Raw genomic sequence first — 26,220 nt, 5'->3', positions numbered from 1 at the left:
ACTAAAATTAGGAATGAAAGAAGAGACATTAATATTGACCTTACAGATATAAAAAGGATTATAATGGGATACTATGAACTACTACAGGCCAACAAATTAGATGACTTATATGAAATAGACATATTCCTAGAAAGATACAAACTACTCAACTGACATAAGACAAAGCAGAAAATCTGAATTGATCTTTTTAATTTTTTTATTTTTTTTTTTTTAATTTTTAAAGAAGATTTTATTTATTTATTTGAGAAAGAGAGAGAGAAAGAAAGAGAGAGAGAGTGAGCATGGTGGGGGCGGGGCGTAGAGGTTAGAGGGAGGAGCAAACTCCCTGCCCGATACGGGACTCCATCCCAGGACTCCAGGATCATGACCTGAGCCCAAGTCAGTCACCCAACCAACTGAGCCACCAGGTGCCCAAAAATCTGAATAGATCTGTAACAAAAGATTGGATTAGTAATTTAAAAACTACCCTCAAAGCAAATCCCACGCCTAGATGACTCCACTGTTGAATTCCACCAAACATTTAAAGAATTAATAGAATTCTTCATAAACAATTCTACCTCATTTTACAGGCTAGTGTTATTCTGATATCTAAACCAGACATAGACATCATATGAAAAGAAAACTACAGATCAGTATCTCTTATGAATATAGACACAAAAATCCTCAATAAAATACTAACAAGTGAATCTAGCAATATATAAAAAGAGCTAAACACCATAACCAAGTCGGATTTATATCAGGAATACAAGGTTGGCTTAAATCCATTAATACAATACACTAAATTAATAGGATAAAAGAAACCGTTGATCATCTCAATAAATGCAAAAAAACCATGTGACAAAATTCAACATTCCTTCATGATAAAAATACACAATCATCTAGGAACATAAGGAAATCTCTTCAAGCTAATAAAGGGCATTCATGAAAAACCCAACTTGCTTCATACTTAATGATGAAAACTGAATGCTTTCCTCCTAAGAATAGTAACAAGACAGAGTTCTCTAGTCTTGCCACTTCTATTCAACATTGTACTGTAGGTCTAGCCAGGGAAATTAGGTAGGAAAATTAAATAAAAGGCATCTAGATTGGAAAAAAAGAAGTAAAACCATCTCTACCTTTAGATCACATAATCTTATATGCAAAAAAATTCCTAAGAAATCCATTAAAAAATATTAGAATAAATAAACATATCCAAAAAATTGTAGGATACAAGATAAATATAAATTCTATTACATTTCTATACAGCTGCAATGAACAAACCAAAAATGAAATTAACAATTGCATTAATACTAGCATCAAAAAGAATAAATTCTTAAGAATAAATTTAATAAAAGTACAAGGTTTGTAATTTGAAAACTACAAAATTATGCTGAAAAAAATTAAAAAGACATAAATCAATGGAAAGATATTCTATGTTCATAGATTGGAAGGCTTAATATGGTTAAAAGGGCAATACTCCCCAAATTGACCTACAAATTTCATGTAGTTTCTTGCAAAATTCCAGCTTGCTTTTTTATAGAAATCAAGCAACTGATTTAAAAATTTGGGGTCTCAGAATAGATAAAAAAGAAGAACATAGCTGGAAGACTTGCACTTCCTGATTTCAAAACTATAGTAATGAAAACAGTATGGTAATGGCATCAAGGGAGACATATAGATGAATAAAACAGAACTGAAAAGTCAGGGGAAAAATAAAAAAAAAACAACCTTATACATTTATGACCAACTGATTTCTGACAAAGTTGCCAAGACCATTCAATGGTGAACGAATAGTCTTTTCAGCAAATGGTTGTGGGACAACTGGATATCCACATGCTACAAAATAAAGTTGGACCTCTTTTTCCACGCCATATATAAAAATGAACTCAAAATGAACCAAAGATCTAAATGAATGAGATAAAAGTATAAAGTTCTTTTTTTTTTTTTTAAGATAGGGAGAGGGAGAGAGAGAATCTTAAGCAGGCTCCATGCCAGGTATGGAGCATGATGTGAGGCTCAATCCCACGCTTAACCAACTAAGCCACCCAGGCACGCCAAACTATAAAAACTCTTTTATGAAACCTAGGTAACCCTAGATTAGGCAATAGTTTCTTAGATATTGTATCATAAACACTTTCATTTCAAGGTGGTGCCCATGAGAAATGAGAACACTATATCCACACAAAAATTTGTACATAAATGTTCATAGCAGTATTATTCCTAATAGTCACAGAGCAGAACAAATCAAATGTCCATCAACTGATGAAGAGATAACCAAATATGTTCTATTCGTACAATGGAATGTTATTCAGCAATAAATAGAAATGAAGTACTAATACATGCTAGCTATAACATGAGTGAACTTTGAATACATTATGCTAAATGAAAGAAGTTAGTCACAAAGGAACACATATTATATTATTCCATTTCTATGAACTATCCAGAGTACACGAAACCACAGAGGCAGAAAGGAGATTGGTGGTTACTTAGAGCTGGGAAAGGGGTAGTTGGGTGGAAATGTGGAATGACTTCTAATGAGTATGGAGTTTTTGTTTGAGGTGATAAATATTTTCTAAATTTGACTGTGGTGATGGTTGCACAACTCTGAATATACTAAAAACCATTAAATTGCAAATTTTAATGGCTGTGCTGTAAGGTACATGAATTATATATCAATAATAAGATTATTATAAAAAAGGAAAAAAAGAAACCCTTCAAGATTCCAGAAGAAAAAAGATAATGGCATATACCAGGGCTGTGACAGTGGGATGAAGAGATAGATTTGAGATGAGTTTAGTTGTTAAAATCAACAGGACTTGATGATTTGGTTGATTGGTTAGGAGGGTTAATCTGGTTTCAGTAATTCAAATTTAAGAGTATTTCTTTGAGAGTTTTGTCTAAGCCATAGCAGTGACACTAGATCATCAGTGGCTCCTCCCCCGAAGCCTAATGTAAAAAACCAAAACAGTGAAAAACTAGTTCTCAGAGGAAGAGGAACAGCCCTAGCCTGGGTTAAGTCTTCAGTTACATTGTGATAGTAAGCTGTACCAGTTGATAAAATATTGAAATACTTGGCCAGTAAATAGCTGATGCCTGGAGCCCAACGCAGGGCTCCGTCACTGGGCTCCACCCCAGGACCCTGAGGTCATGACCTGAGCTTCCTGCAGATACTTAGTTGACTGAGACTTAGGTGCCCCTATGTATGTTTTTGTTCTTGTCCTTGTGTTGTTGTCGTTTTTTTTGTTTTTTTTTTAGAAATAGTTTACATGCATAGAAAAATTCTGAAAGCATAAAAAAGAAAATGTTAATAGAGTTGCATACACGGTGCAAATTCTCACAGGAGCTGGGAAAAGATTTTAGAGGGTATTTCTTTTCACTTTACAATCTTTGGTACTTTGCACATTTTAGCCATAAGTACATTTTTTTATAATATAAAAATTCCCTTAAAATGAAATTTTAATAAATTACCTTGAATGACTTACAGTTTAAAAGAATACTCATTTTATCCTCTTATCAACCCTGCGAATATAAACAGCAGGCATTATCTCTATATTACACATAAGGATATATTTACATTCTTCCTTAATACAGCTCATACAATATAATAAAAGCATGGCATATCTTTAATTATGATTTTCCTCATTCAGTCACTCAACAAATATTTACTGAGCACCTATTATGTACTAACTTCTAATAGTGGCTAGGCACTATAATTTAGAGATTATAGTAGTGAACAAACCAGAGAAGTTTTCCAATGTCATGAAACTTAAATTCCTTTTTTTTAAACATTTTATTTATTTATTTATTTAAGAGAGAGTGAGAGAGAGAGCATAAGCATGGTGGGTGGGGGAAGGGAAAGAGCAGAGGGAGAGGGACAAGCAGACCCTGTGCTGAGTATGGAGCCATCCCATAACCTTGAGATCACAACCGGAACTCAAATCAAGTCAGTCGCTCAACTGACTGAGTCACTCAGGTGCCCTGAAACTTATATTCTTAATGAGTGAGGAAAGAAATCAGATCATAAACAAGGACATCAGTTTAATATTATGCAGAGATTTAGAGTGGACTAATATGATGGGTAATATGACTTTTAAGAGGTAATGTTTGAGATCAATGACAAAATGGAGTCAGTTATACAAAGACCAACGGATAAGTAGTGTAGGTAGAGGGAACACCTAATACCAATTCTCTAATGTGGGAATAAGTTTGGCATCTTCAGGGAACCACTGGAATGTAGCAGGGTAAAGAGGAGGAGGGCAAGTACTACATGAAGGAGCAGTTGGGCAGGTTTCAGATCATGTAGGACTTCTTAAGTGATAGTAAGGAGTTTAAGAAGTTTGGACTTAACTTTAAATAAAGTGGGAAGCACTTGGAGGGTTTTAAAGAGAAATGTCTTGATCTTATTTAGAGAAGCAAGAGCGGACACAGGGAGATCAGTTAGGAATCTATCATCATAGTAGAGGCAAGAGATGATAGAATCTTGGACTAGGGTGTTGGCTGTGGAGATGGAATTGGTGCTCAGCTTCAGGCTATGTTTTGGAGATCGAGTTTTTGGGACTTGCTGATGGAGGACATGGTAAAGAGAGAAAACAACAAAGAATTAAAATGTAAATTTTTGTCTTGAGGAACCTGATGGTCCTTGGGGCTCTTTACTGAGATGGAAGTCTAGGAGAGGGAGAATCAAGAATTTTATTTTTTGTTCATGTTATGTTTAAACCACCTATTTGATATCCAAGAGCTGTCCAGCAAAGAGTTGAATACATATGTCCAAAATTCCCAGAAGGGTCAGAGCGGGAATGACAGGTATACAACCAGATAGAGGTTACCTGGAGCAGTGTGTGGATACAAGGATAAGGAAGGGCCAATACAGCATTCTGGGGCAAGCCGATAACTAGAATCACATAGAGGAGGACCAGCCAAGATGCAGCCACTAGTGAGGAAGGAGAAAAAAACAATCAAGGTGAGGCTCAACTGAAGGAAGACAGTAAACCAGCTTCAAGTGTGGGGACTGTAGAATTCTGCTGGCTGGTGGAGTGAGATGAATACTGAGAAGAAATAATCAGCTTTGTTAACATGCAAATCACTAGTGTCCTAGAAAGTGCCTTTCAGTGGAAGGAGTGGTGAGTAAGTCAGCCAACTGGAGTGAGTTTAGGCAACAATGTGAGGTGAGGAGATCTACTGACAAAGACTATCCTTTGACTAGTACTTTCTAAAGACAGTGCACATTTTGAATTCTCAAATATTTGTTATAAGCCTATGTGTTTTGAATTTCAGATGTCGCATCTCTGTAACTACTACATTTAGAAATAAACTGAGAGACAACATACACCCTAAAGTGCATAAAGTGCACTCACCTCATCATGTACGACTTGATGGTTTTTTACGTGCACGCTCGTGTAACCAACTGTTGCGACCAAGATAAAGAATGTGAAAAGCATCCCCTAAGGTTCCCTTGTGAACCTTTCCAGTCTGCAATCCCCCAGAAGTAAACTAATACTCTGATTTACATAAACATTCATTAGTTTTTTTTTTTTTTTTAAGATTTTATTTATTTGTTAGAGAGACAGAGAAAAAGCACAAGTAGGCAGAGCAGCAGGGAGAGGGAGAAGCAGGCTCTCCGCGGTGCAGGGAGCCCAGGGCGGGGCTTGATTCCAGAACTCCGAGATCATGATCTGAGCCAAAGGCAGCCGCCTAACCGACTGAGCCACCCAGGCGTCCAACGTTCATTAGTTTTACTACAAAAGTTTTCAAAAGAAGCAAATGAAAGCTCTGAAGAGCAGTTAACTGGAAACTGTGGAAACTTACCAATCTGCTTGAGTAAGTATGAATACCAATTACTTGGCGCCAAAAAGCTGAAGCAGTTTCCAAGCCTATCGTCTCCGAAGCGCCGCCCCATTTCCTACGCCATGCCCCCTGTTTGCTCTTCTCCTTCCCAAAAGTACTGGGGCTCCTGAGGCGGTGGGAAGAGACCGCTTTTCTGTCATGCGCACTAGGGATAGGCGCGCTTCCCTCTTTTCCACAAACCCAACTCACTAGGACCCGACCTCGTCATGCGCATTAAGAGTTCCCAGGAACGCGCGCACGCGCGCGCTGACCGCGCGGTCAGGCGCATGAGCAGATAAGCTCGTAAGGGCGGAAGTGAGGAGCGGCTGCGCGGAGGTGGGGGGCTGCCGCGTTTGCTGTGGGGTGGGCGAGCTGCAGTATGACGCCCTCCGGGAGTCCCGTGGCTCCCGTGGCAATGATGCTGCTCTTGCTTTGGGGAGCTCCTTGGACCCACGGGCGGCGGAGCGACGTGCGCATCATCACGGACGAGAATTGGAAAGAGTTGCTGGAAGGAGAGTGGATGATAGAATTGTGAGTGTGGGACCGTTGTCTCGGGTCCCCTCGGTGGGCCGGAATGTCCGTGTCCTCGATCCGAGTCTGGACACCCCACTTCACCTTCATTCACCACCTCCTGCGGGTCCCAGGTTCTCCAGTACTTCACTCCGAGCCGTGGAGCAGGCGTCCCTGATTCTTCCAGATCCTTTAACTCCTCTTTGGATCAGCTTGGTCTCACCCCCTCCTCGTTTCTTACCGGGGAATATGAAGTTTCTTCTAAAATGTGCACCCTAGTTTCGTTTTTAGCGCTGTGGTGCGCCTAAAAGACAGCGTTCAACTTGGAATTCTCTCAACTTCTCATGAATTTGGGGGTGGAGGTGGTTCGTTTGACTAGTTTCTATGCAGTTATTTTAGAATGATCCTTCACAAACTTATAGACTTACCTTATATCAAACTTTACAAAACAGGAAGTTGAACTGAACCTCTCTTCTCCTTTTGTCTAATTATCCTTTAAAACTCCATTTACAGTGTTGGGATTTGAGACTCCTTTCTCTTAAATTTTATTTTATAGATTGGGTATATTTTTATTTTAGGTGCTGAGTAAATTCAAGTTGGGTTATTGTTAAATTTTCTTTTCTCTTTCTCCGCATCTCAGTTTTCCTTTGGATGTGTGTTTTTGCAAAGTACTGAGTATCCTGGATTGTTACTCTTAACGTCCAAGTGATACTGCTTTAAAAAATTAATGTATGAGTGTGATTATAAACTCTTAAGACCACCAGGTCATCATTTACTTTTCAGAGGAAATCATTTATTTCTGGGGATTCTGTTATAATGTCTCTTTTGCATAGGTAGAAAATAAACCGCCTGCTTTTGCTATAGTTGCTAAGTTGGTGGTGGTGATGTTATTGATACGAGCACCACTACTGAGTGTTAACTGTACTAAAGACTGCTAACCACTTTCTATACATTATCCTATTTAATTCTTTACAAAGTCCATAAGATGGGTATTATTTTCCTCTTTTTATAAGTGAGAGAAATAACTAAAGGCTTTCATTAATCTGGCCCAGTATGGCAATACTGGCTTCCTTTCTGTTTTCAAAGCCTAAGAGTAGGTATGCAATAATTGTTAGAACAGCCCCCTTCTTTAACAGAGTTCAGTGAGTGTTTTCCTGTATGCTTGGGTTGCCAGTTAATGGATGGAGGTGGATGTTCCTAAAGGAGAGCACAAAAGGCCAAATCAATAACTCTATCAAAGTCATAAAATTGAAAAAGGCATAGAACATTTATATGGGGGAAAAGATAGGGAAAAATGTTTACGTGGTGTGCACATAATCTGTAACTTAGTGAAATGAATTTTCAGACACCACTGAAGCTACAGGAGAGAGGAAATATAATCAGAGACAACATTGGGTTTTTATTGTCATGAATAACTTGTTTTAGCTTGTGTCAATAAAATATTCATAGTTTCATGAATATTAAACAATAGTGATTATGAATTTATATGCAAAATACAGTCAAGTGATACATGAGGTTTTTTTTTATTTAGCTCATTCAAGTAATACATGAAGTTTTTTTTAGCTCATTTGATCAAACTATGGTCAAAATTTTATTAGATTTGAATTTAGAACTGCTCTGTGAAATTAGAATATACTGTAGTACTTATTCTTTTTTTCCTTTAGCTTTCTGAGTTTGAGGTTAAGACTTTAAAATCATCTAAGAATAAAAGGAACCTGAAAACGGGGCCCAGTACTAGTCCTGTTGATAGTCTACTTATTACAAGTTTGTTATTTGCATTATATCCATTCTGATCAGTTTTGTTACAGAGATGCTTTCAATGAAATATAATCTCTTGTTAAGGACTTGGCCTTTTATGTATGGTACTAGTCTTGTTTTATAGCGCCAATTACTTTTAGGAATTCTGTTTTCATAAAATAAGTTCAAATATAATGAAATCTAGAAACTGTACTCTTGTGTTCAACAAGTACTCGCTTTATTCTTCTTGGTTCCATTAAAAAAAAACTGAGGCAAATTAGAAGATGATGTACAATAAAGTGAAGAATAAAATCCTAGAGAGAAGTCAGGCCTTGAAAGATGTGGAATATCAGAGGAGTAATTAAAAAGCTAATAAACTTACCCATAGATTTGTAAACCTGAGGTCTTAGAAACTGGCTGACCAAGAGCTGGCCAAAGGAATTTTGTTTGGCTTGCGTAGTGTTTGTGTCTGGGTTAAGTTTTGAGGTAGCATTTTTACATAAAAATGCAGATTTTCAGCTTCTTTTAAATAAGCTAGAGCCTGCTACCTAGCTATAATTCCCTTCCTGATGGTCTTGCTGAGGGATGGTTCCCCTCTTAAGTAGGGCCATGCATTTCCTTGTTCACCTCAGCCCTGGGCACTATATTTTTCCCATGTGTGACTCCTGTAGTGCAAATTGTTAAAACCAGTGAACTCCAAATTCGATTTTGAGGTTTCTCGTGGCCACATACTTAGGGAGAAATTCAAAGGTTTTGTTTTTGTTTTTAAAGAATATTTATTGAGAGAAAGAGCACATGTCTGGGAAGGGCCAGAGCGAGAAGCTGACTCCCCTCTCCTGAGCAGGGAGACTGATTCAGGGGTTGATCTTAGGACTTTGGGATTATGACCTGAGCTGAAGGCAGACACTTAACTCTCAGTCACGCAGGGACCCTGAGAAATTCATAGGTTTTTAAAGAGCTGTTTTGCATGTGAACTTAGGAGCTAATTTTTGTGGCTTAAGAACTTCCTCTCAGAATTACTTTTCTGTGATTAGCGTTATCATTTAGTTTTGATTGCCGGAATGTTAGACCCACAGTTAAAACTTTTTCATCTTCACAAAATTAGTCACTTTGCTATCTCGTTTTTGTATAAAATATTCTTCATGAATTATACGCTTAGAATTTTTATCTCCATATGATCATATTAGAGTGCTTAACTTTTTTTCTGTTCTGTTTCTCAGTTACGCTCCATGGTGTCCTGCTTGTCAGAATCTTCAACCGGAATGGGAAAATTTTGCTGAATGGGGAGAAGATCTTGAGGTCAATGTTGCAAAAGTGGATGTCACAGAGCAGCCAGGTACTGTAGGTCTGTGGTTAGTCTTCGCAGATTGGGTTCATAAGTTCATCCTGTTTGCCACATCGCTTGATCTTAACTACCTTTCATTAGGTTTTGAAAACATAACTGTACTACTTAAGCTGACTCACCCACCTCTCTGAGGAAGGATCCTTGTGCAGTGGCTGTAGAAAGCAGGTCTGTGGTTGTATATGCAGCTCATCCCTTTTATGTGTTGCTCTAAGGGACCTTGGAAACATTACCCTCTCCCCATTCTTGCCCATTTAACTACCCCTGATCTTTCTTTCCTTTGTATCCCAGGGCCCAGATTAGCGTGTAGATGCCTTTAAGAAGTCCTAGAATACTGTGGATGCCAACCCATCATTTGCATCTATACCAAGCTTCAGAATAAGAACCTGGTTGAGGTTCTGTGTAGAGCCAAGGTCATGTTCTCTGACGAGTGATCCGAATTTCTTAAGTGGGTTTCAAATTTAATACCTGTGATTTGAGGACATGCTTTTAATAAATGGTTGTGTATTTTAATCATGGTTGTGGAGTCAAACATACTCCTGACTTGGCTCCCTGAATAAGTGGCAGGCCTGTTCTTAAGGACACTTCTTTCTTAGGCCAGCCTCATCATACTTGTTCTTGGTCACAATAAACCTAGATTGTTGACTCTGTTCCCACTCCAGATGGTAATAATAGCTAAAGTTTATTGAGCACTTACCTAGTACAGATATTGCTTCGAGTGTTTTGCATTTATCCTGTATAATCCTATACAACCTTGTGGGGTAGGTAATATCCCCATTTTACAGATAAGAAAACTGAGGCATAGATTAATCGTTAGTTATGTTATTGTCTAACACATGGCTAATTTTTTTTTTGTTATTGCTCATCTTATAAAAGGTTCAAAATATTCTCCATTTTTAACACGTTTGACTCTGCCTTTATTTTTCGAATTTCAAATGCAATTTCGTTTGATTTTAGACCTTTCTAAGACTACTGCTAAACTGTGCTGCCCCATTACTTATCGCTAGTAGTCTTATCATACAGTGGTATAAATGATCAAATGTTAATAAATACATATTCAGATCACTTCAGTAGTCAAACTTTTATGTACTTTTAGTTGAGATAATATACAATAGTGTTCATTTATTTAAAGTTGGTTTCAGTATGTAATTGGGATTTTTTTTCATTGTTACAAAGCTCAGCTGTTTTTAGGTATAATTTCATATGCTTTCCCCGTTAGTATTTAAATAATTCAGAATCAACTTTTTTTTTAAGGTTTTATTTATTTATTTGACAGACAGAGATCACAAGTAGGCAGAGAGGCAGGCAGAGAGAGAGGGGGAAGCAGGCTCCCTGCTGAGCAGAGAGCCCGATGTGGGGCTTGATCCCAGGACCCTGGGATCATGACCTGAGCTGAAGGCAGAGGCTTTAACCCACTGAGCCACCCAGGCGCCCCTAGAATCAACTTTTAAGTAGTGATTGTTGGCTCATAGAAAATCTGTTGTGTGTTCTTTCTTGTATTTATTTCTAATCTTTATCATTTTTAGGGCTGAGTGGACGATTTATCATAACTGCTCTTCCTACTATTTATCAGTAAGTATTTGAAGATTCTTTAGTTATGGAGAAGGATGCAACATAGTATAATGAGAATAGTAGGCCTCTGGCCTGGATCATGTTTAAAGAGCATTATATTCAGTAAGGCTCATTTTGCTCTTAGCGCTATCCTAGGTGTCTTTAGGTAGATGGATGAGGTATCAAACTGTCCCTGGTCTCAGAACTTTGTAATTATTTTGGAGGGTGTTCCACACATGAAATGGTGTGATACCATATAGCGTCATAAATGATTTGAGCCCAGAGTTGTGTTAAGTCCTGTAGAAAGCTTGGTAAGGGAAAAAAAATCACTGGGTTAGGGTGGTTCCTGGAGAAATGGGGATGTAAACACAACCCTGAATCTTCGAAAGAGTACAGAAGTAAGCACTCCATCCTTTGAATAATCTCATGAATGGTCATAAATAGGGACATGGTATGTTCAAAAATTGGCTAAGAAAGGGCTGTAGCTTAGTCTTCGGACAGTAGTAGGTGAAATGACAGTGCTAAATTGGAATGAGCAAGATTATGTAGTCTCCAGTATCATCTTTTAGTTTGAATTTGTCTAATAAACTGGGGATAGGAAATCTCAATTCTGTGCTGGCATACCTCATTTTATTGTGCTTCCCAGATACTGCAGTTTTTACAGATTGAAGATTTGTGGCAGCCTTGTATCAAGCCAATCTATCCACCATTTTTCCAACAGCATTTGCTCAGTTTGTGTCTCAGTGTCACATTTTGGTAATTCTTGCAGTATTTCAAACTTTTTCATTACTCTGTTTCTTATGGTGGCCCATGATTATGGCTTGGTGAAAACTCAGATGATGGTTTACATTTTTTAGCAATAAAATATTTTTAAATGAAGGAATATACTTTTTTTTTTAAAGATATAATGCTATTGCATTCTTAATAGACTATAGTATAGTAAATATTTACATATAGTTGGCAACCAAAAAGTCTTGTGACTTGTTTTATTGTGATAATTGTTTTACTGGGGTGGGACTGTGATACCACCAAGGTGTGCCTGTACCTGCCTGATACCTTAAAGTTCATCTAGCTGGTGGGTTGAATGCCAGGAGGTACTTCTCATTTCAAATATGAAAGCAAGCTGGCAATTCTTTGTGTGTTTATAGCTCCTTTTTTTTGGTCATCTTTTTTATTTTCATGTTAATGCCTGTTTCCCTCTACCTTTGTATTCATCCCTACTCCCTTTGTGTCTATTCATGTCACCATAAGTATTACTGTCCCTTTTCACTCAGTCCTTTTCTCCACATGTCCTTTAACTGGAGCTGATTATTTTTGTCATCCTCCTCCTTAGTTCTTAACATCCCCTGAACTTAATTCCAGGTAAGTTCAGGGGATGTTAAGAACTAAGAATTTCTTGTCCTTTCTTTAGCTTATATTGTATATCATGCCTGTTCTTTTGCCTGTTGAACTCCTACCTATTTTTCATAAACAGCTCAAATGCCATTGCCTTTACAAAAAGTTCTTTTTTGGGTGGGGGCTTTCTTGTGGTATTTGACTCTGAATGACTGAAGGATCCTCTAACCCTACTATAGGTGGTAGTAGGGAGCTCTTGAAAGTTTTTGCACTTTTGTGATAAAGAGAGAAGTATTCTATAGGATTAGACTGGCAGTATTATTGAGGGTAGTTTGGAAATAGTGAAGATGTAGGAGTAGAGAGAGCATTTTTGAACCTATGAGAACTCCATACATTGGGAATGGGAAGGAGGGAGGGGGCTGTCAGGAAGAATGCAAAGTAGACTGTAGAGTAGAATGACTGAAATAGGAAAGGAAATACGACCAGATACCTCCAGCAATTTGAAGTAGCATGGTTAAGATGATGTTATTAGGGCTGAAAATACCAGAAAAATGCCTTAAATTTTTTAACCTATGTATTTAAAAGTAACTAGTAATTAATAAGTGCAGACACTGTTCTAACAACTTTTTATAGTCATTCTTTTATGAGGGCATCACACATTTATTGAGATACAGTTGATTTATTATTTCATTGTTTTATTATTTGGAAAGATAAGACTAGTCTGAAGGCTTATGATTGTTTATAACCCCGTTTAAATAAATTTGGAGCTAAGATGTTAGGAGTGCAATTAGTTTAATTTGTTACTTGTGCATTACTAATGATTTTGAATATAAGGATTGATTGTAAAATGAGGTTAAAAATAGCAAAACAAATACAAAGTTTATTTATTTGGTTCTGTTTAATATGTGATTCTGATCCTCTTTAGTTGTAAAGATGGCGAATTTAGGCGCTATCAGGGCCCAAGAACTAAGAAGGACTTCATAAACTTTATCAGCGAGAAAGAGTGGAAGAGTATTGAACCTGTTTCATCATGGTTTGGTCCAGGTTCTGTTCTGTAAGTATGAGGATTTTTCTTTTATTTATTTCAGAATTAACTGGACCAGTTATATTTTGTAGAAATAAAGCATTTATAGTGGGTTTTTAATTCTTGGACCTTTAAGGTACATTCATATTTGCTGTGATATTTTTAGTTTGACTTTTTCTTCTGAGACAAAAGTACTTTGATCCTTTTTAAGCTAAAAGGAGGCGTTCACTAGAATTGAAAGCCTTTTCAGGAATATTTTAGCTCTGTGGATTATGATCATTTCTATCATCAAAAACTAATCAATCTTCCTGAGCAATATGATGGGTAAAGTTATCATTTGAGCTTAATACTGAAATAAGAAGCCTTAAACATATACCTCCTCTTGTTACTTTTAGATTTTAGTTCTTAATGTGATTGAATTATTCTACCCATCTGATAATTTTTTGTTGAATGAATGTATGGATGAACAGTGACCCTAATGGCCTGAGTAACCACTGGGCTTAATATATATAGCTAGATATATGGAGTAGTAAGAATTGTAGATGGCTAGCATATTTCCTGCTACCTGTTGGGGTGTAAGGCCTCACAGGTCATTTGAGAGACATCTAGAAATACTGAGTTTTGCTGAGGTCCCCATGGACTCATGCTGGTGTGGCTAAGCTATCTCTTCCTATCTCCTCATCACACTTGCTCTTGGAGGATGGAGGGGTTGTTAAACAATGGTCTAAGAGAGAAAAATGCTGTGGATTCTGGGAGTGGAGGAAAGATGATCCATAAGCAGTATTTTGAAATAGAATTTTGTCTTTAGCACCTTTCCCTTACATCTTTCTTCCTGTGAGAATCTGAATTGAATTGTCCTGTATTTGTCTGAATTCCGCCTACTGAACCACCATGCCAACCCAGTTAAGGCACCTAATATTCCTGATAAAGCCTAATTAGTGCTGACTGTAGTGAGGCTACACAGTGCTTTGTTTCAGTTCTTTGTTCCTTTTCCCATTTTGCAATTTAAACAACGGAAGGAATATGATTGAATCACCTTTTTATGTTGAACCGAAGTGCAACTGACTTTGTTAATTTGAAATCTCATAAATGATTCCTCCCTTCTCGAGTAGAAGAAGGGGTTGCTTGTAAGTCTTTGTTGAATCCTCAGGGATTCAGGAGTCCATGTCTTTTGTCTTGGTGGACCGAGTAAGAGGTATTTTCAAGTGTTAATATGGTCACCCACCCACTGATGGGCAATGGATTAGGTGATCCTGCGTACAGGAACTTTCGCTTAGGTGTGAATTAGTTTATGTGTTGGTGGCAACACCTGCACCAGAGGGGAAACAGTTGGGATCCCACAAACCCTTTTAGTTCTCGAGCATGCCTTTCTAACTGCCCATCTAAACTACTTGGGTTTATGTGAAAATAATAATTATTTTTATTTATATTATTAGTATTTATTTCCTGTGTAATTTCTTTGTATATCATTAAGCTATATCAAACTAATGGTATTGTAAGTTTTATTTAGTTGTAATACAAAAGGGGGTTAATTCAAGGATCAGTTCCACAAGTGCTCCCAGTTCTTCCTTCAGAATCCCTTCTCTGGTCATTTTTTGAAGAATTTTAAGGATCAATAAGAGTTGCCATTGGCTTACAGTACACTTGACTCTAACTGGTTCCATAGAGCTTGTAAGCTGTGAGTATATTGGAGAAATCATCAGGTGAAAGTCTAATGGTAAAGCATAGGGAAAAGGAAAAAAGTTATCAAGTGTTTTATTTATGAGGACATCACATAGTGATAACAATTCAAGAACTGTTAATTTTCATTAATGAGACTTTTTAATACAGGCTTGAAATCAGTGATGTATCACTAATCTTGATTAACACTAGCAATAAAATCTATCATGTCAGAGAAATTATGGAAATTTACCCAGAAGGGAAGGTATAGATATACACACGTTCTGCTTCAAAGCTGTGTGTTTTACTCAGTTTCTCAGTGCTCTCTCCTTTCTTTCAGGATGAGCAGTATGTCTGCACTCTTTCAGCTCTCTATGTGGATCCGGGTATGGGCTAAAGTTTTATTTCTCTTAACATTTTTGACACCACCCCTTTATTTTAAACAACCAGGTTTTTAGTTTATTTTTTAATTTTCATTTTAGACTTGCCATAACTATTTTATTGAAGACCTTGGATTACCAGTTTGGGGATCATATGCAGTTTTTGCGTTAGCAACTTTGCTTTCAGGACTACTACTAGGACTTGTAAGTATTTAGTTTTTCAGAGTACTAGGAAAAAAACCTTTACATCTGATAATTTAATATAGTTACACTAGCTCTGTCACATACATTGAGATTTCTTCTGTTTGTCTTTGTAGTGTATGATATTTGTGGCAGATTGCCTTTTTCCTTCAAAAAGGCGCAGACCACAGCCATACCCTTCCAGTAAGTATGTTTTTTAGTGTTTATTTTTTATTCACTGTAATCCTGTTCATTTCTGTGAATATAATCACAACTCTAACAGGTTGCCCTTCTAGCTTAGTGTTCTAAATGTGGAATGATAGGTTATATTGGAAGGGGCAGGGGAATATTTATTTCATGTAAGAATGACAGCCTGGTGGATTTTGAAACAGTTATTTTCTTGGCTTTTATGATGTAGAGAATTTTAACTTTGCATATAACTTGTAGATATTTAATGACATTGATCAGATGTCATTTTATTTGAACCATCTTATTCATGGATCCATTTGAGTATACTTGAATCAGAAGAAGTTGAATATATTCTGCTCTTGAAGTCATTCATTATTATAGTGACCACATTTGAAGATTTTTCTTTGTATGTTAGCCAAGTCTGTTTTTATGGTAGGATATTGGGAAAAGTAATTCCCGTAGCTGATTTAGGAGTGGCATTGACACGGTACTACAAGATGAGTTTATATAATTAGAAGTACTCACTGATGTCTGTCTTAGTATAATTGCCTCTCAAACATGCATTTAATCTTGAAAATTACAGTGTTATGGAAGCCCCCCTCTTTGCTGTTTATAAAGAACTTTCACATTGCACAATCCCATTCACTTTCCTGTAACTCTGGATTTCATAAATGATACTCTTTCCTTTTTGTGGTTGAGGAAAGTAAGGCTCAGAGAGATGAAATATTTTTCCAGGGTCACACAGAAGTGACAGAGTGGAGATTAGGGCCTAAATTAGACTGTTCGCATGACATTTTCATTGTGCTGCCTTTCATGACTTAGGATTTATTGAGGTCAGGACTTGGGAAATGAAGTCAGTGGTGATTGCCGATAACTGACAGATTATCTTTTCATTTCTTAGATCATTACGTCAGTACTGAAAAGGACATATACAGGGGAAGGAATCATTTTATCCAACAAGAGCCAGTGACCTCTAGGGAAGGAAATGCAAGCACAGATTACTTTGTAAAAGACAATATAAAAGTTGGTGAATGTACATTTAATATTTATATCACTTGAAAAACCTTAACAAATTCGTCTCTTAAGTAATCTGTGGCACAACTGATAGATACCACAGTTCAGTGTGATACCGCCCCTTCTATAGCAGGCCACATGATTTAAGTTGTTTTAGGATGTATTTAGCTTAGATTTTGAGTTGCTAGGGAAAGACCCAACTCAGTCCAGCTTTAAGCAAAATAGAAGTTTATTGCCTCAGGGAGCAAGGAAGTCTGAGGGCAGAGATGGCTGGATCCTAGGGCTCAAATGTTAAGATGTTGTGTTTCTGAATTGCTTACTTTTCTATGCCTTAGCTTGTTCCATTTTTGGCTCTTTCTAGTCCTTCGTGTAAAATGATTAAGCTCACAATTCAAAGAAGGAGATACACTTTTCCACTATACCCGCCTATCTTTAAAAAATTTTGGTGTACTCCACTAGTGTAAAGAGCTCACTTGTTTGGAACAATCACTGTAAATCAGGGTTTCTCAACCTGGACACGTCTCACATTTGGGCTGGTTAATTCTTAATTGTGACAGACTGTCTTTTGTACATTGTTGGGTGTTCGGCAGCATCCCGCTGGTTGGAAATAGCACCACTCCTCTTAGTTGTGACAACCAAAAATATCTCCGTACATTGCTAAGTGTTCTTTTGGCAGGGGGTGGAGGGTGGAGGGGGTTGGGGCAGCAGCAAAATCATCCCTGGTGGAGAACCACTACTATGAACTGTATGTGGTGCTCACCACAACTACATGCTATGTGGTACAGGGAAGGGACTATTAACCCAACAGAAAGAGGGGTTCCAGACCAAACAACAGATTGTTCACCATGTGGTAATCACTTTGGTGTTTTCTTCTGCCTTGCACCTTCGCATCTCCCTACTCTCTTCTGGATTGCCTAAGATTAGGGGCAGTCTAGGATCATTGAACATGCTGAAACTCCTTGGCCCAGTTCTGTGTTCTGTATCTCTTAGTAACCTGGTATGTTCTAAGTTTAAGCTAACTATCAATAGGCCTTCTTAAAAAGATGGAAATGGTATGTGTGTGTGGACAGAGTTAAAAATTCATTGAGCTGTACACCTAAGATTTGCACATTTTATTATTTGTAATTATGTCTTAATGAAGTTATGTAAGGAAGAACATTTCTGAAACTCCCTGGAAAAAACCTGGGTGGGAATATAACCTTCAATTGTAAATGTCTCATTCTTGTTCACCTGGGAACTGAAACAAGGGTAGTGTTGGAGTTTGTTTCAGTGTTCACTGGAAGATTTAATAGCAAATTAATGTGGTTCTAGTGAATGCAGTGTATGTTCTTACAGCATCCACATTCACAGCATTAATTTTGATTTATTAATTTCAGTTTGGTTCATAAATGAATTTGGTAAGTAAAATGGATCTTCCTAACCACTTTTTGTTTTTATGGTGTCACTCTTAAAGATGACTTTTTCCTTTGGAAATCTAAACTTATGGTTGATAAATAAGTGGCAAAGCAGTTTATGGGCATAAGAATTGTGTCTTCATTTTACTCTAATGCAAATCTGTTACAGCAACAACAACAACAAAAAACATTTCTGGTCTTGATCTTTTTTTTTTTTTTTTTAATGCTCACCGTGAATGTTGTTACGTTATTACTGACTGTATTCCTTATGCTGTACTTTTCATCTCAGTGACTTACTTATTTTATAACTGGAAGTTTGTACCTCTTAATTCCCTCTGGTCTTTATCTTTAAGAAAAATTATTACCAGAATCTTCTCAACCTTTGCAAAAAGTGGAGGAGGAACAAGAGGATGATGAAGATGATGTTTCAGAAGAGGAAGCAGGAAGTAAAGAAGGAACAAACAAAGACTTTGCACAGAATGCCATACGACAACGTTCTGTGGGTCCTTCATTGGCCACAGATAAATCCTAGTTGGTTTTTATTAATACCATAATATTATTTTGGCAAAAAGAGAAGATTGAACATTCTTTTGGTTTGAAGTAAACTGTGACATGCTTGTACATTGCAGGGTTCGGTCTAGATTGTCATTAGATTGAACAGACTACCTTCAGAAAATAAAAGTAGCACTATGTAAAAATGCATAAAAATGTTTGAAATAGCATTTAAGAATGGCAGTGATGGTTTAAACAATTCTTTAATTTTTTGAAAAATCTGGTGCCAAGCAATAAGATTTCAGTATGTTTGTTTAATAATCTGTTTCAAGTTTTCTGAGTTGAAAAATTACATTTCCCAAACACTGCATTATTGAGGTAGTTAAGGAGATTACTTTGGAGAAAAAGATTTCTCATTTGGTATAATTTTTCTCAGTTTCACTGTGTGAAAAAAAGAACATATTTCCCATAAATGGGAACTTTGCCCATTGTCTCAAGAAATATGTATTTCAGTGACAACTCTGGTGGTTTTAGAGATAGAGCCCAAAATTTCATCATATTTTTAGATTATGCAACTAATAAAAACTACCTTGCTTAATTACAGTTTTCTACATGTGATAATACAGGATATGCTACTGATTTAGGAAGTTTTTATATAAGTCGATGGTGTTGTCTTGATTCCTGTAAAGATTGGTTATCGTTTTTGTTCCCCTCTGTTCAGTGTACAATTTGTATTTTTCTTAACCATGGGTTACATTTTTCATTTTCCAAATTGGATAATTTTCTGGAAATGTTTTTCATTCTTAATAAATAGCCCTTTTTTGTTGTTTCAAATCAAAGTTTACTGAGGGATCCTTAAAATTGAAGAGCTGTCTACCGATCATTTAAAATTTTGGCCATTCATTTCAGATTTTATATCATTCTGTTGAACCTCTACTTGAACCTTTTTTTTTTTTTTTTTGATATGAAGGTGAACATTCCTGATTTTTATCTGATGCTGTGGAAAAGCCTTGATATCTTACATTTTGAAAATTCATAGAAAATTAGTTTGATATAAAATAAAGTTAGCATTCTACTCAGGAAAAAGTATTGTTTAGTGTATGTTTTCAATGTATAGTCACCCTCACAAAGTTCTTAATTTTACAAAGTCTGTATATGCTTGCTGTTTAAAAAATCATAGCATTCTTACGTTTTGGACACACAGAATCTGTGTTCTGCTGTACTTTTTATTGTGTAGTATTTCACAAGTGGACATCAGCAGGATGGGATATTTAGTATGGTTTTACTCCACAGAGAGTTAGAGCACAGAATTTTTACCTTACAGCAAAAGTGGGGAGGGGTGCTGGGTAGCAGTAAGAACTGTATTATTTACAAGAAGGGAAAAAACCATAACTCAGAGTGAATCACTTGTCCATTATGTAATAGTTTCTGTAATGTCCTCTTTTGTCTAGATTCTGCTTCTGTGTGAATCCATTAGACTTACACAGTATCATAATGTACAGCAGTTTTCTTGAAAGGCCTTGCCTTTAGAATATTAAATATTCTACCATTGCAGAGTTTGGATGTATAATAATTTTGTGTTGCTTTAGAAAAATAGTCTAAGCACAAAATAAACTTTTCTAAGCACTTCATTAAAGCTGGAGATAAGTGTGATTTCTGGATAGAAAAGCTTAATTACTTTGTATTTATTGATGTTCCAATGAATAGTTGTGTCACTGTGTGTTCTTGATCTGTACAGTCAAAAGGCTAGAGTCCTACACATCTTTTTCTTGAGATGACAGAGAAAAACAGTACTCTTTAATCAGGCATGTTTTTTTCTATTATTCTAGTATACACGACATAGATTTTAAGTTTCTAAGTGGTGAGAAAATACGATATATGTAGAAATTTAAAAGCAGCCCTAACAGCCAGAGACATGATATTTCAGAAAACATAATCTTGCATTTCATCAGGACTCTGGCATCTCTCCAGTGACTCTTCAGTCACTTTAGACATCTGAATAATCAATTTTTGGTCACACCAGCAGCATGCAGAAACTATACGGGATCATTTTACCTTTAACAGATCCCTTTTGTTTCCATTATTGGGTTAACTGTGCTCTATATGGCAGCTTAGGAGAGATTAAGGTGCAGTATGAGCGTTCTGGAGAACTCTGCTCCCCACTCCCAGTAATTATTCAGTGCTACCATGGAAGTGGAAAATCTGATCACTCTGATGGAGAATGCAGTTCTAGCACATACTGCCTAGATACTTAATGAGCAGGAATGAGAAGAGTTGTAATGAAGAGTCCCGTGTATCTCATAGTAGCTTCCATTCACCAGGGTTCTTTTTTTTTTTTTTAAATATTTTATTTATTTATTTGACAGATCACAAGTAGGCAGAGAGAGAGGAGGAACAGGCTGCCTGCTGAGCAGAGAGCCCAATTCAGGGCTCCATCCCAGGACCCTGGGATCATGACCTGAGCTGAAGGCAGAGGCTTTAACCCACTGAGCCACCCAGGGACCCCTAGGGTTCTTTTTCCTCCACATTCTTGCCAACATTTGTTATCCCTTGTCTCTTTGAATTTAGCCATCCTGACAGGTGGAAGGTGATACCTCATTGTGGTTTTGATTTGCATTTCCCTGAGGGTGAGTGATGTTGACCATCTTTTCATGTGTCTGTTTGCCATCTGGATGTCGTCTTTGGAAAATTGTCTAGTCAGGTCTTCTGCCCATTTTAATCCAATCATTTTGGTGTTTTGGTGTCAGGTTGTATAAATTCTTTATTTTGGATATTAGCCCATGACTGGATAGATCATTTGCAGATATCTTTTCAGATATCTTTTCAGTTATTCAGTAGGTTGCCTTTTTATTTTGATGTAGTCCCAATAGTTTATGCTTTTGTTTCCCTTGTTTGAAGAAACAAAATGTTGCTAAGGTCAACGTCAGAGAAGTTACTGCCTATCTTTTCTTCTAGAAGTATTGTGTTTTTAGATCTTAAATTTAGGTCATTAATCCATTTTGAATTTATTTTTATGTATGGTGTGAAAAAATGGCCCAGTTTCATTTGTAAATGATGCTTTGAAAGCAGTTCTCTGTCAGGATGTGTCTTTATTCAGCCCAGTGCATCAAAGGCATTGTTCCGGATGCTATTACATGATGAGATTAACATTAAAGTAAACATTTTGACTCATTTTAGGGTTACCCAGAATATTCTGATCCATCACAACAGTTTAAGGTAGAAGTCTTCCAATAAATTATTTCTGTCCAGTTTTATTGAGGTATGATTGACAAAACAAATTACTTTTGATATGGCTCTTTTATTAATAAAATGATTGATTTGGGGTGGAATTTAAGTGAGTGGTCCTACTAAGTAATTTTATAATGGTACAAGTAAAATTTTAAGTATCTTGCAGATTTAGATTTGTGTTGTATATATAGCAACTTTTGCATTTGTTTTAAAACCATTAAAAGTAGAACAATGATAAATTTAAATTGGAACTTTGATATTACACAAGTAGTAAGGTCAAGTTATACACTTGGACGGATCTAAAATATATCCTTTCTTTTAATGATTATTTCTTTTGACTCATTAATTACAAATGGCGGTAATATCAGTATTGTGGCCATTAGTGAAATCAGCTATTTCTCCTTTCTACCCACCTGGCTGTCTGTGACATTATTTTTACACCTATTTTGGTTGTGTTTTGACAACTCAGACTGGTTGTATCCCTGAAAATGAAAATATGAAAAATGAAAATATAAGAAGTCAATTGACCAAATAGAGGTTTGATTCTCTGAAATTTCAGATCCAAATATAATTAAGGTCAGTTGTAAACTGAGTGAAAATATCCTTAATTTTGAAGAATAACTTAAGTAATTAAGTATTTTTGAAAAACTTTCCTAGGTTCAGTGTTTTTAATACAGTATGTCACAGAAATAAGGTTACTAATAGATTGAGGATATCAAGCCCAGTACTTAGGAAAATTCAACTTATTACTACCTGGACATTCTGAGGAAAATGTCTCTGAACTGAAGATCATAAGCATACATACTATATACTTGGTTGGAAATTTTAAATGAAATCAACTTTATCTCCCCCTCCCCCCAACCTAACTAATATTCCTGAAACTATTTTAACAAATCCTCTGTTGTTCCATGAAGATGTCTCACATTCCATCTGTTGGTTTAAGGGTCAGCTCAAATCCCTTAAGTCCTTTTTGGCCCACAATATTTTTTCTTTAAAAACTAAACTAAATTTCTTTAAAAACTGAACTAGTTTTCTTTAAAAACTAAACTAAAATTTTTTCTTTAAAAACTAAACTAAAAAATTCATTTTTCTTTAAAAACTAAAAGGTTTTCATCCTTCCCTGGCAGTTAAATCAGATTATGTCTTGTGATATTTCTTCTCACATTTATTATATCAATTAACTGAGTGATAGAGCAAATCATAATACATCCCTTGGCCTCAATGTATGAGTTAAGTGATTTCAGAGTTCTCTACCTTTCACAAGATAGTCAAGGCATTCATAAGTTGTCTCTAAAACCTGATTGTCATCACCTTGAGCCCTGAAAATACCTTAGTTTGAGACAAAGCATACTCTTATGCAGAGACTTGGCAGAAATCAGGAAACCTTGGATATAAGTCTTGCTTCTGTCCCTGACTAAGAATGTGACTACAACCTCTCTACACTGATGGTTCATTTTTGTGAAAGGAGTGTAAGTTGAGTAGTCTAGTTGTTGGATAAATTACTTTGAGGAAGTTTTTGAAATGAACAGTGAAGTTATTTTCAACTTTAGCTTCCTAGGCAGGTTTCCTAGAATATTAATGCCACAGGAATGAATACAGTTGAATAGTCAAGCTGTTCATGTTGACAGTAAACTGGGTGTCACTAGGCACCAGTTTGGGTCCTCAGTCTACCTAGATGGGGGAGCAGGAAAAGAAAAAAGCCTATTTAGTCTGCCTTCACTATCATTGTAAGCACTGATGTGTAGTCTACTCTCTGACATTTACATCCTTCACAGCAGAACTAAGATTTTCCGTTCTCCATCTTCTCTGCAGCCATATTCTTCAAGATAATCTGACTCCCTCTTCACCTACTAGGGTTGAGTTTGGATTATTAAGATTTGATGATCCAAACCAGTGACTGACATCGTCAATGGATATGTGGTCCAGCTTGAGCCAGTGAGGAGGTGGGGGCTTTTTATAAGGTTTCTGCTTAAAAATGAGGACTCAAAGGAGATGTCTTTTTCTTTTGGAGTTGGCTATTTTCTTAGAATTTTGTGACCACCTCACTGAGAGCCTGAAGATGAAATGAACAAATGGGGCATAGCTAAGAGAATCGGAAAAGCAAAGCTAGAGCACATCCTACCTCCAGACGTCTTGTTATTAGAGGTCATTTTCCTTATTACCTAACCATGTTGAATAAGGCTTTTCATTTACTTGTAACTAAAGTTACCAGCATGTCACCTTTCTGGACTTTGTGAGCAATGGCGTCTTGATTTGGCTTAACTCAGCTCAATTCCATGTCATTTTCAGATTGCTCACCTCAAGCTGTGTGGTTTACTTTTCTTCCTGTGACATTCCAAGGTCAGGAAGAAGAGTTATCTTTATATATGTGGTTGAAACTAATTAATGGGATAAGTCAAACAGGCTTGGTAGTGAAAAGTTAAGTGAGTATAGTTTTCTTTTGGGGGAGCTTTTTTTAAAAAATTTTGCTCACATTTTTATTACGTTAATGTTAGGATCTATAAGCATTAGAGATGAAATCCTGGAAGCTAAAAATAGTATGTTGAGTGTAAGCATAGCTAGCTATGTAGCGTTCACTCAGGTTTTGAGCCTGAAATAGCTGTGTTAGGCTTGTAAAATCCTCTTTTATTTGGATTTTGTGTTTAGTGAGTAAAGCTTATCATATTTGACAGCGACTTAAGTTTTCTACTGAGAATGAGAACAATATGAATTTGAAGATGGTAAGAAGGAATTATTTTGCCATTCTGTCCCATTTGAGGTGGAGCAAATAAAGGATGAGGTAATAAAGGGTGAAGTTTGTTTATGTCTTCTGGAATGTTTCTCTCTTCTAAGTTTATTGTTTGTTGTCAAGATTAAATGAGAATGTATGTGAAAATGCCAGTCATAACTTAGCACATGCAAACAGATTGATATGGAATGTTTCTTAATCTGATGTTTATGAAAGGAGATTCCAGCTGAATAACCCTACTGCTTAATAGACTGTAATTTGCACTGTAGTTTGAAGTGTTGATTTTGCAAACCTGTCGAGAATGCAGTTACTTTTTTTTTTTTTTGATGTCTGAGCTCCTTGTCAATGTATGCTTTGATACCTTATTGTTGGAAGAGTCACACTGCTTGCTAACTTTGAGTTATATGCTGCATGTAAAAAATTGTAGTTATGTTTGGTGTTTATGTATGAGTCCAAGTTGTTAAATGGCTTGAGCTTTCAGGCTGATTTTTATTCTGAGGATATGCAGATTGTGCAAAATGACGTGTTGCATATTCTCACCCTTGGATATGAGCTTACAGGGAAATTATAGTATACAAAGATAAGACACTGATGAGTTTTTCATTAATGGGCTGTCTTTTATTCTGGAATGTATCCTTCTTAATGTTTTTAAAATTAAAAATGTAAGATTTTTAAAAAATGATCTTACCTTGGTAAAGTTAAGAATTGACAGTCTCGGGGTGCCTGGGTGGCTCAGTGGTTAAAGCCTCTGCCTTCGGCTCAGGTCATGATCTCAGGGTCCTGGGATCGAGTCCCGCATCGGGCTCTCTGCTCAGCAGGGAGCCTACCTCCTCCTCCTCTCTCTCTCTGCCTGCCTCTCTGCCTACTTGTGATCTGTCTGTCAAAAAAAGAAAAAAAAATCTTAAAAAAAAAAAAGAATTCACAGTCTCTTGTGAGTATCTTAAGTTTAGAGAATTTTAGTGGACCATAACATTTTGAAGTCTGGGAACCACCTGAAATTTCTTCCCTAGACAGCTCTTGAAGGACAAAGAGTAAGAATTCCAGTCTCCTCACAACCAATTTCTTATTTCTTCATAAATTTTTCTCTTAGTGGGGCTACTGGAAGCCATGCCATATTACGCAACTGTAAGCTTAAATGCTCTGTTCACATTGTTAAATAGAACCCAAGTCTGATCAAGCAGGGCTGTTGGCTTATAGGAGATCTAGCAGGTCACAGTTTGTATTACTGTGCAATGGAAGCCTGTAGTAACCTCATTTTTCATTGTCTCTGTGTTATGCTGGACTCATCAAGGAGAACAATTGAATTTTTGCTTCATCAGTAACATTTCCACCTGTTCATATAGGGAGATCAGTTTAAATCTGATACCGGTGATAAGGAATAGAAAGTACCAGTTGGGCACACTGAGGGTCTATATAGCCTTATTTTTTTCTGGTTGAAGCATCATTATTACATATTGTAGCAAGAAGTACCCAAGTTAGGTTCATATCAGTCACTTTCATGTTCTGGCACTGCAAAGCTCAACAAATGTTTGCTTAGTATATTTCTTAGCTGTTTACCACTGATCTTGAGGTAGACAAAGAAAGCTCTGACTTCACACAAAATGGTTTTTATTAGAATATTTTCCATTTTATTTCTCTAATAATATTCTGCCCCA

The 26,220-nt window shown here is 36.6% G+C and overlaps 1 protein-coding gene and 1 non-coding gene across 2 annotated transcripts; both read left to right on the top strand.

Annotated features, from left to right (window-relative positions):
- The first annotated feature begins 6,097 nt into the window (after positions 1–6,097).
- On the top strand, positions 6,098–20,245 carry TMX1 (thioredoxin related transmembrane protein 1). Its single transcript, XM_032871124.1, has 8 exons — positions 6,098–6,333; positions 9,270–9,385; positions 10,918–10,963; positions 13,203–13,331; positions 15,301–15,346; positions 15,443–15,544; positions 15,658–15,724; positions 18,471–20,245. Exons 1-8 carry the CDS (start codon positions 6,182–6,184, stop codon positions 18,647–18,649), a joined length of 837 nt encoding a protein of 278 aa, XP_032727015.1. The 5' UTR covers positions 6,098–6,181; the 3' UTR covers positions 18,650–20,245.
- Positions 9,491–9,623, top strand: LOC116875703. The gene has a single exon (XR_004384255.1). It is a non-coding gene; the product is annotated as a small nucleolar RNA SNORA70 (small nucleolar RNA).
- Positions 20,246–26,220: the final 5,975 nt, after the last annotated feature.

This window comes from Lontra canadensis, unplaced genomic scaffold (genome assembly GCF_010015895.1).
Source record: "Lontra canadensis isolate GAN:19392208 unplaced genomic scaffold, GSC_riverotter_1.0 scaffold42, whole genome shotgun sequence".
NCBI lineage: Eukaryota > Metazoa > Chordata > Mammalia > Carnivora > Mustelidae > Lontra > Lontra canadensis.
Note: the sequence above shows the minus strand (reverse complement) of the source record. Positions and strands in the feature narration are given on the sequence as shown.

What these genes read in the sequence shown, in the direction of transcription:
- TMX1 (XM_032871124.1), top strand. Translation starts at nt 6,182, where the DNA reads ATGACGCCCTCCGGGAGTCCCGTGGCTCCCGTGGCAATGATGCTGCTC. An exon ending in GGATGTCACAGAGCAGCCAG is followed by an intron (nt 9,386 to 10,917) that starts GTACTGTAGGTC and finishes TATCATTTTTAG; the next exon opens with GGCTGAGTGGACGATTTATC. An exon ending in ACCACAGCCATACCCTTCCA is followed by an intron (nt 15,725 to 18,470) that starts GTAAGTATGTTT and finishes TTTATCTTTAAG; the next exon opens with AAAAATTATTACCAGAATCT.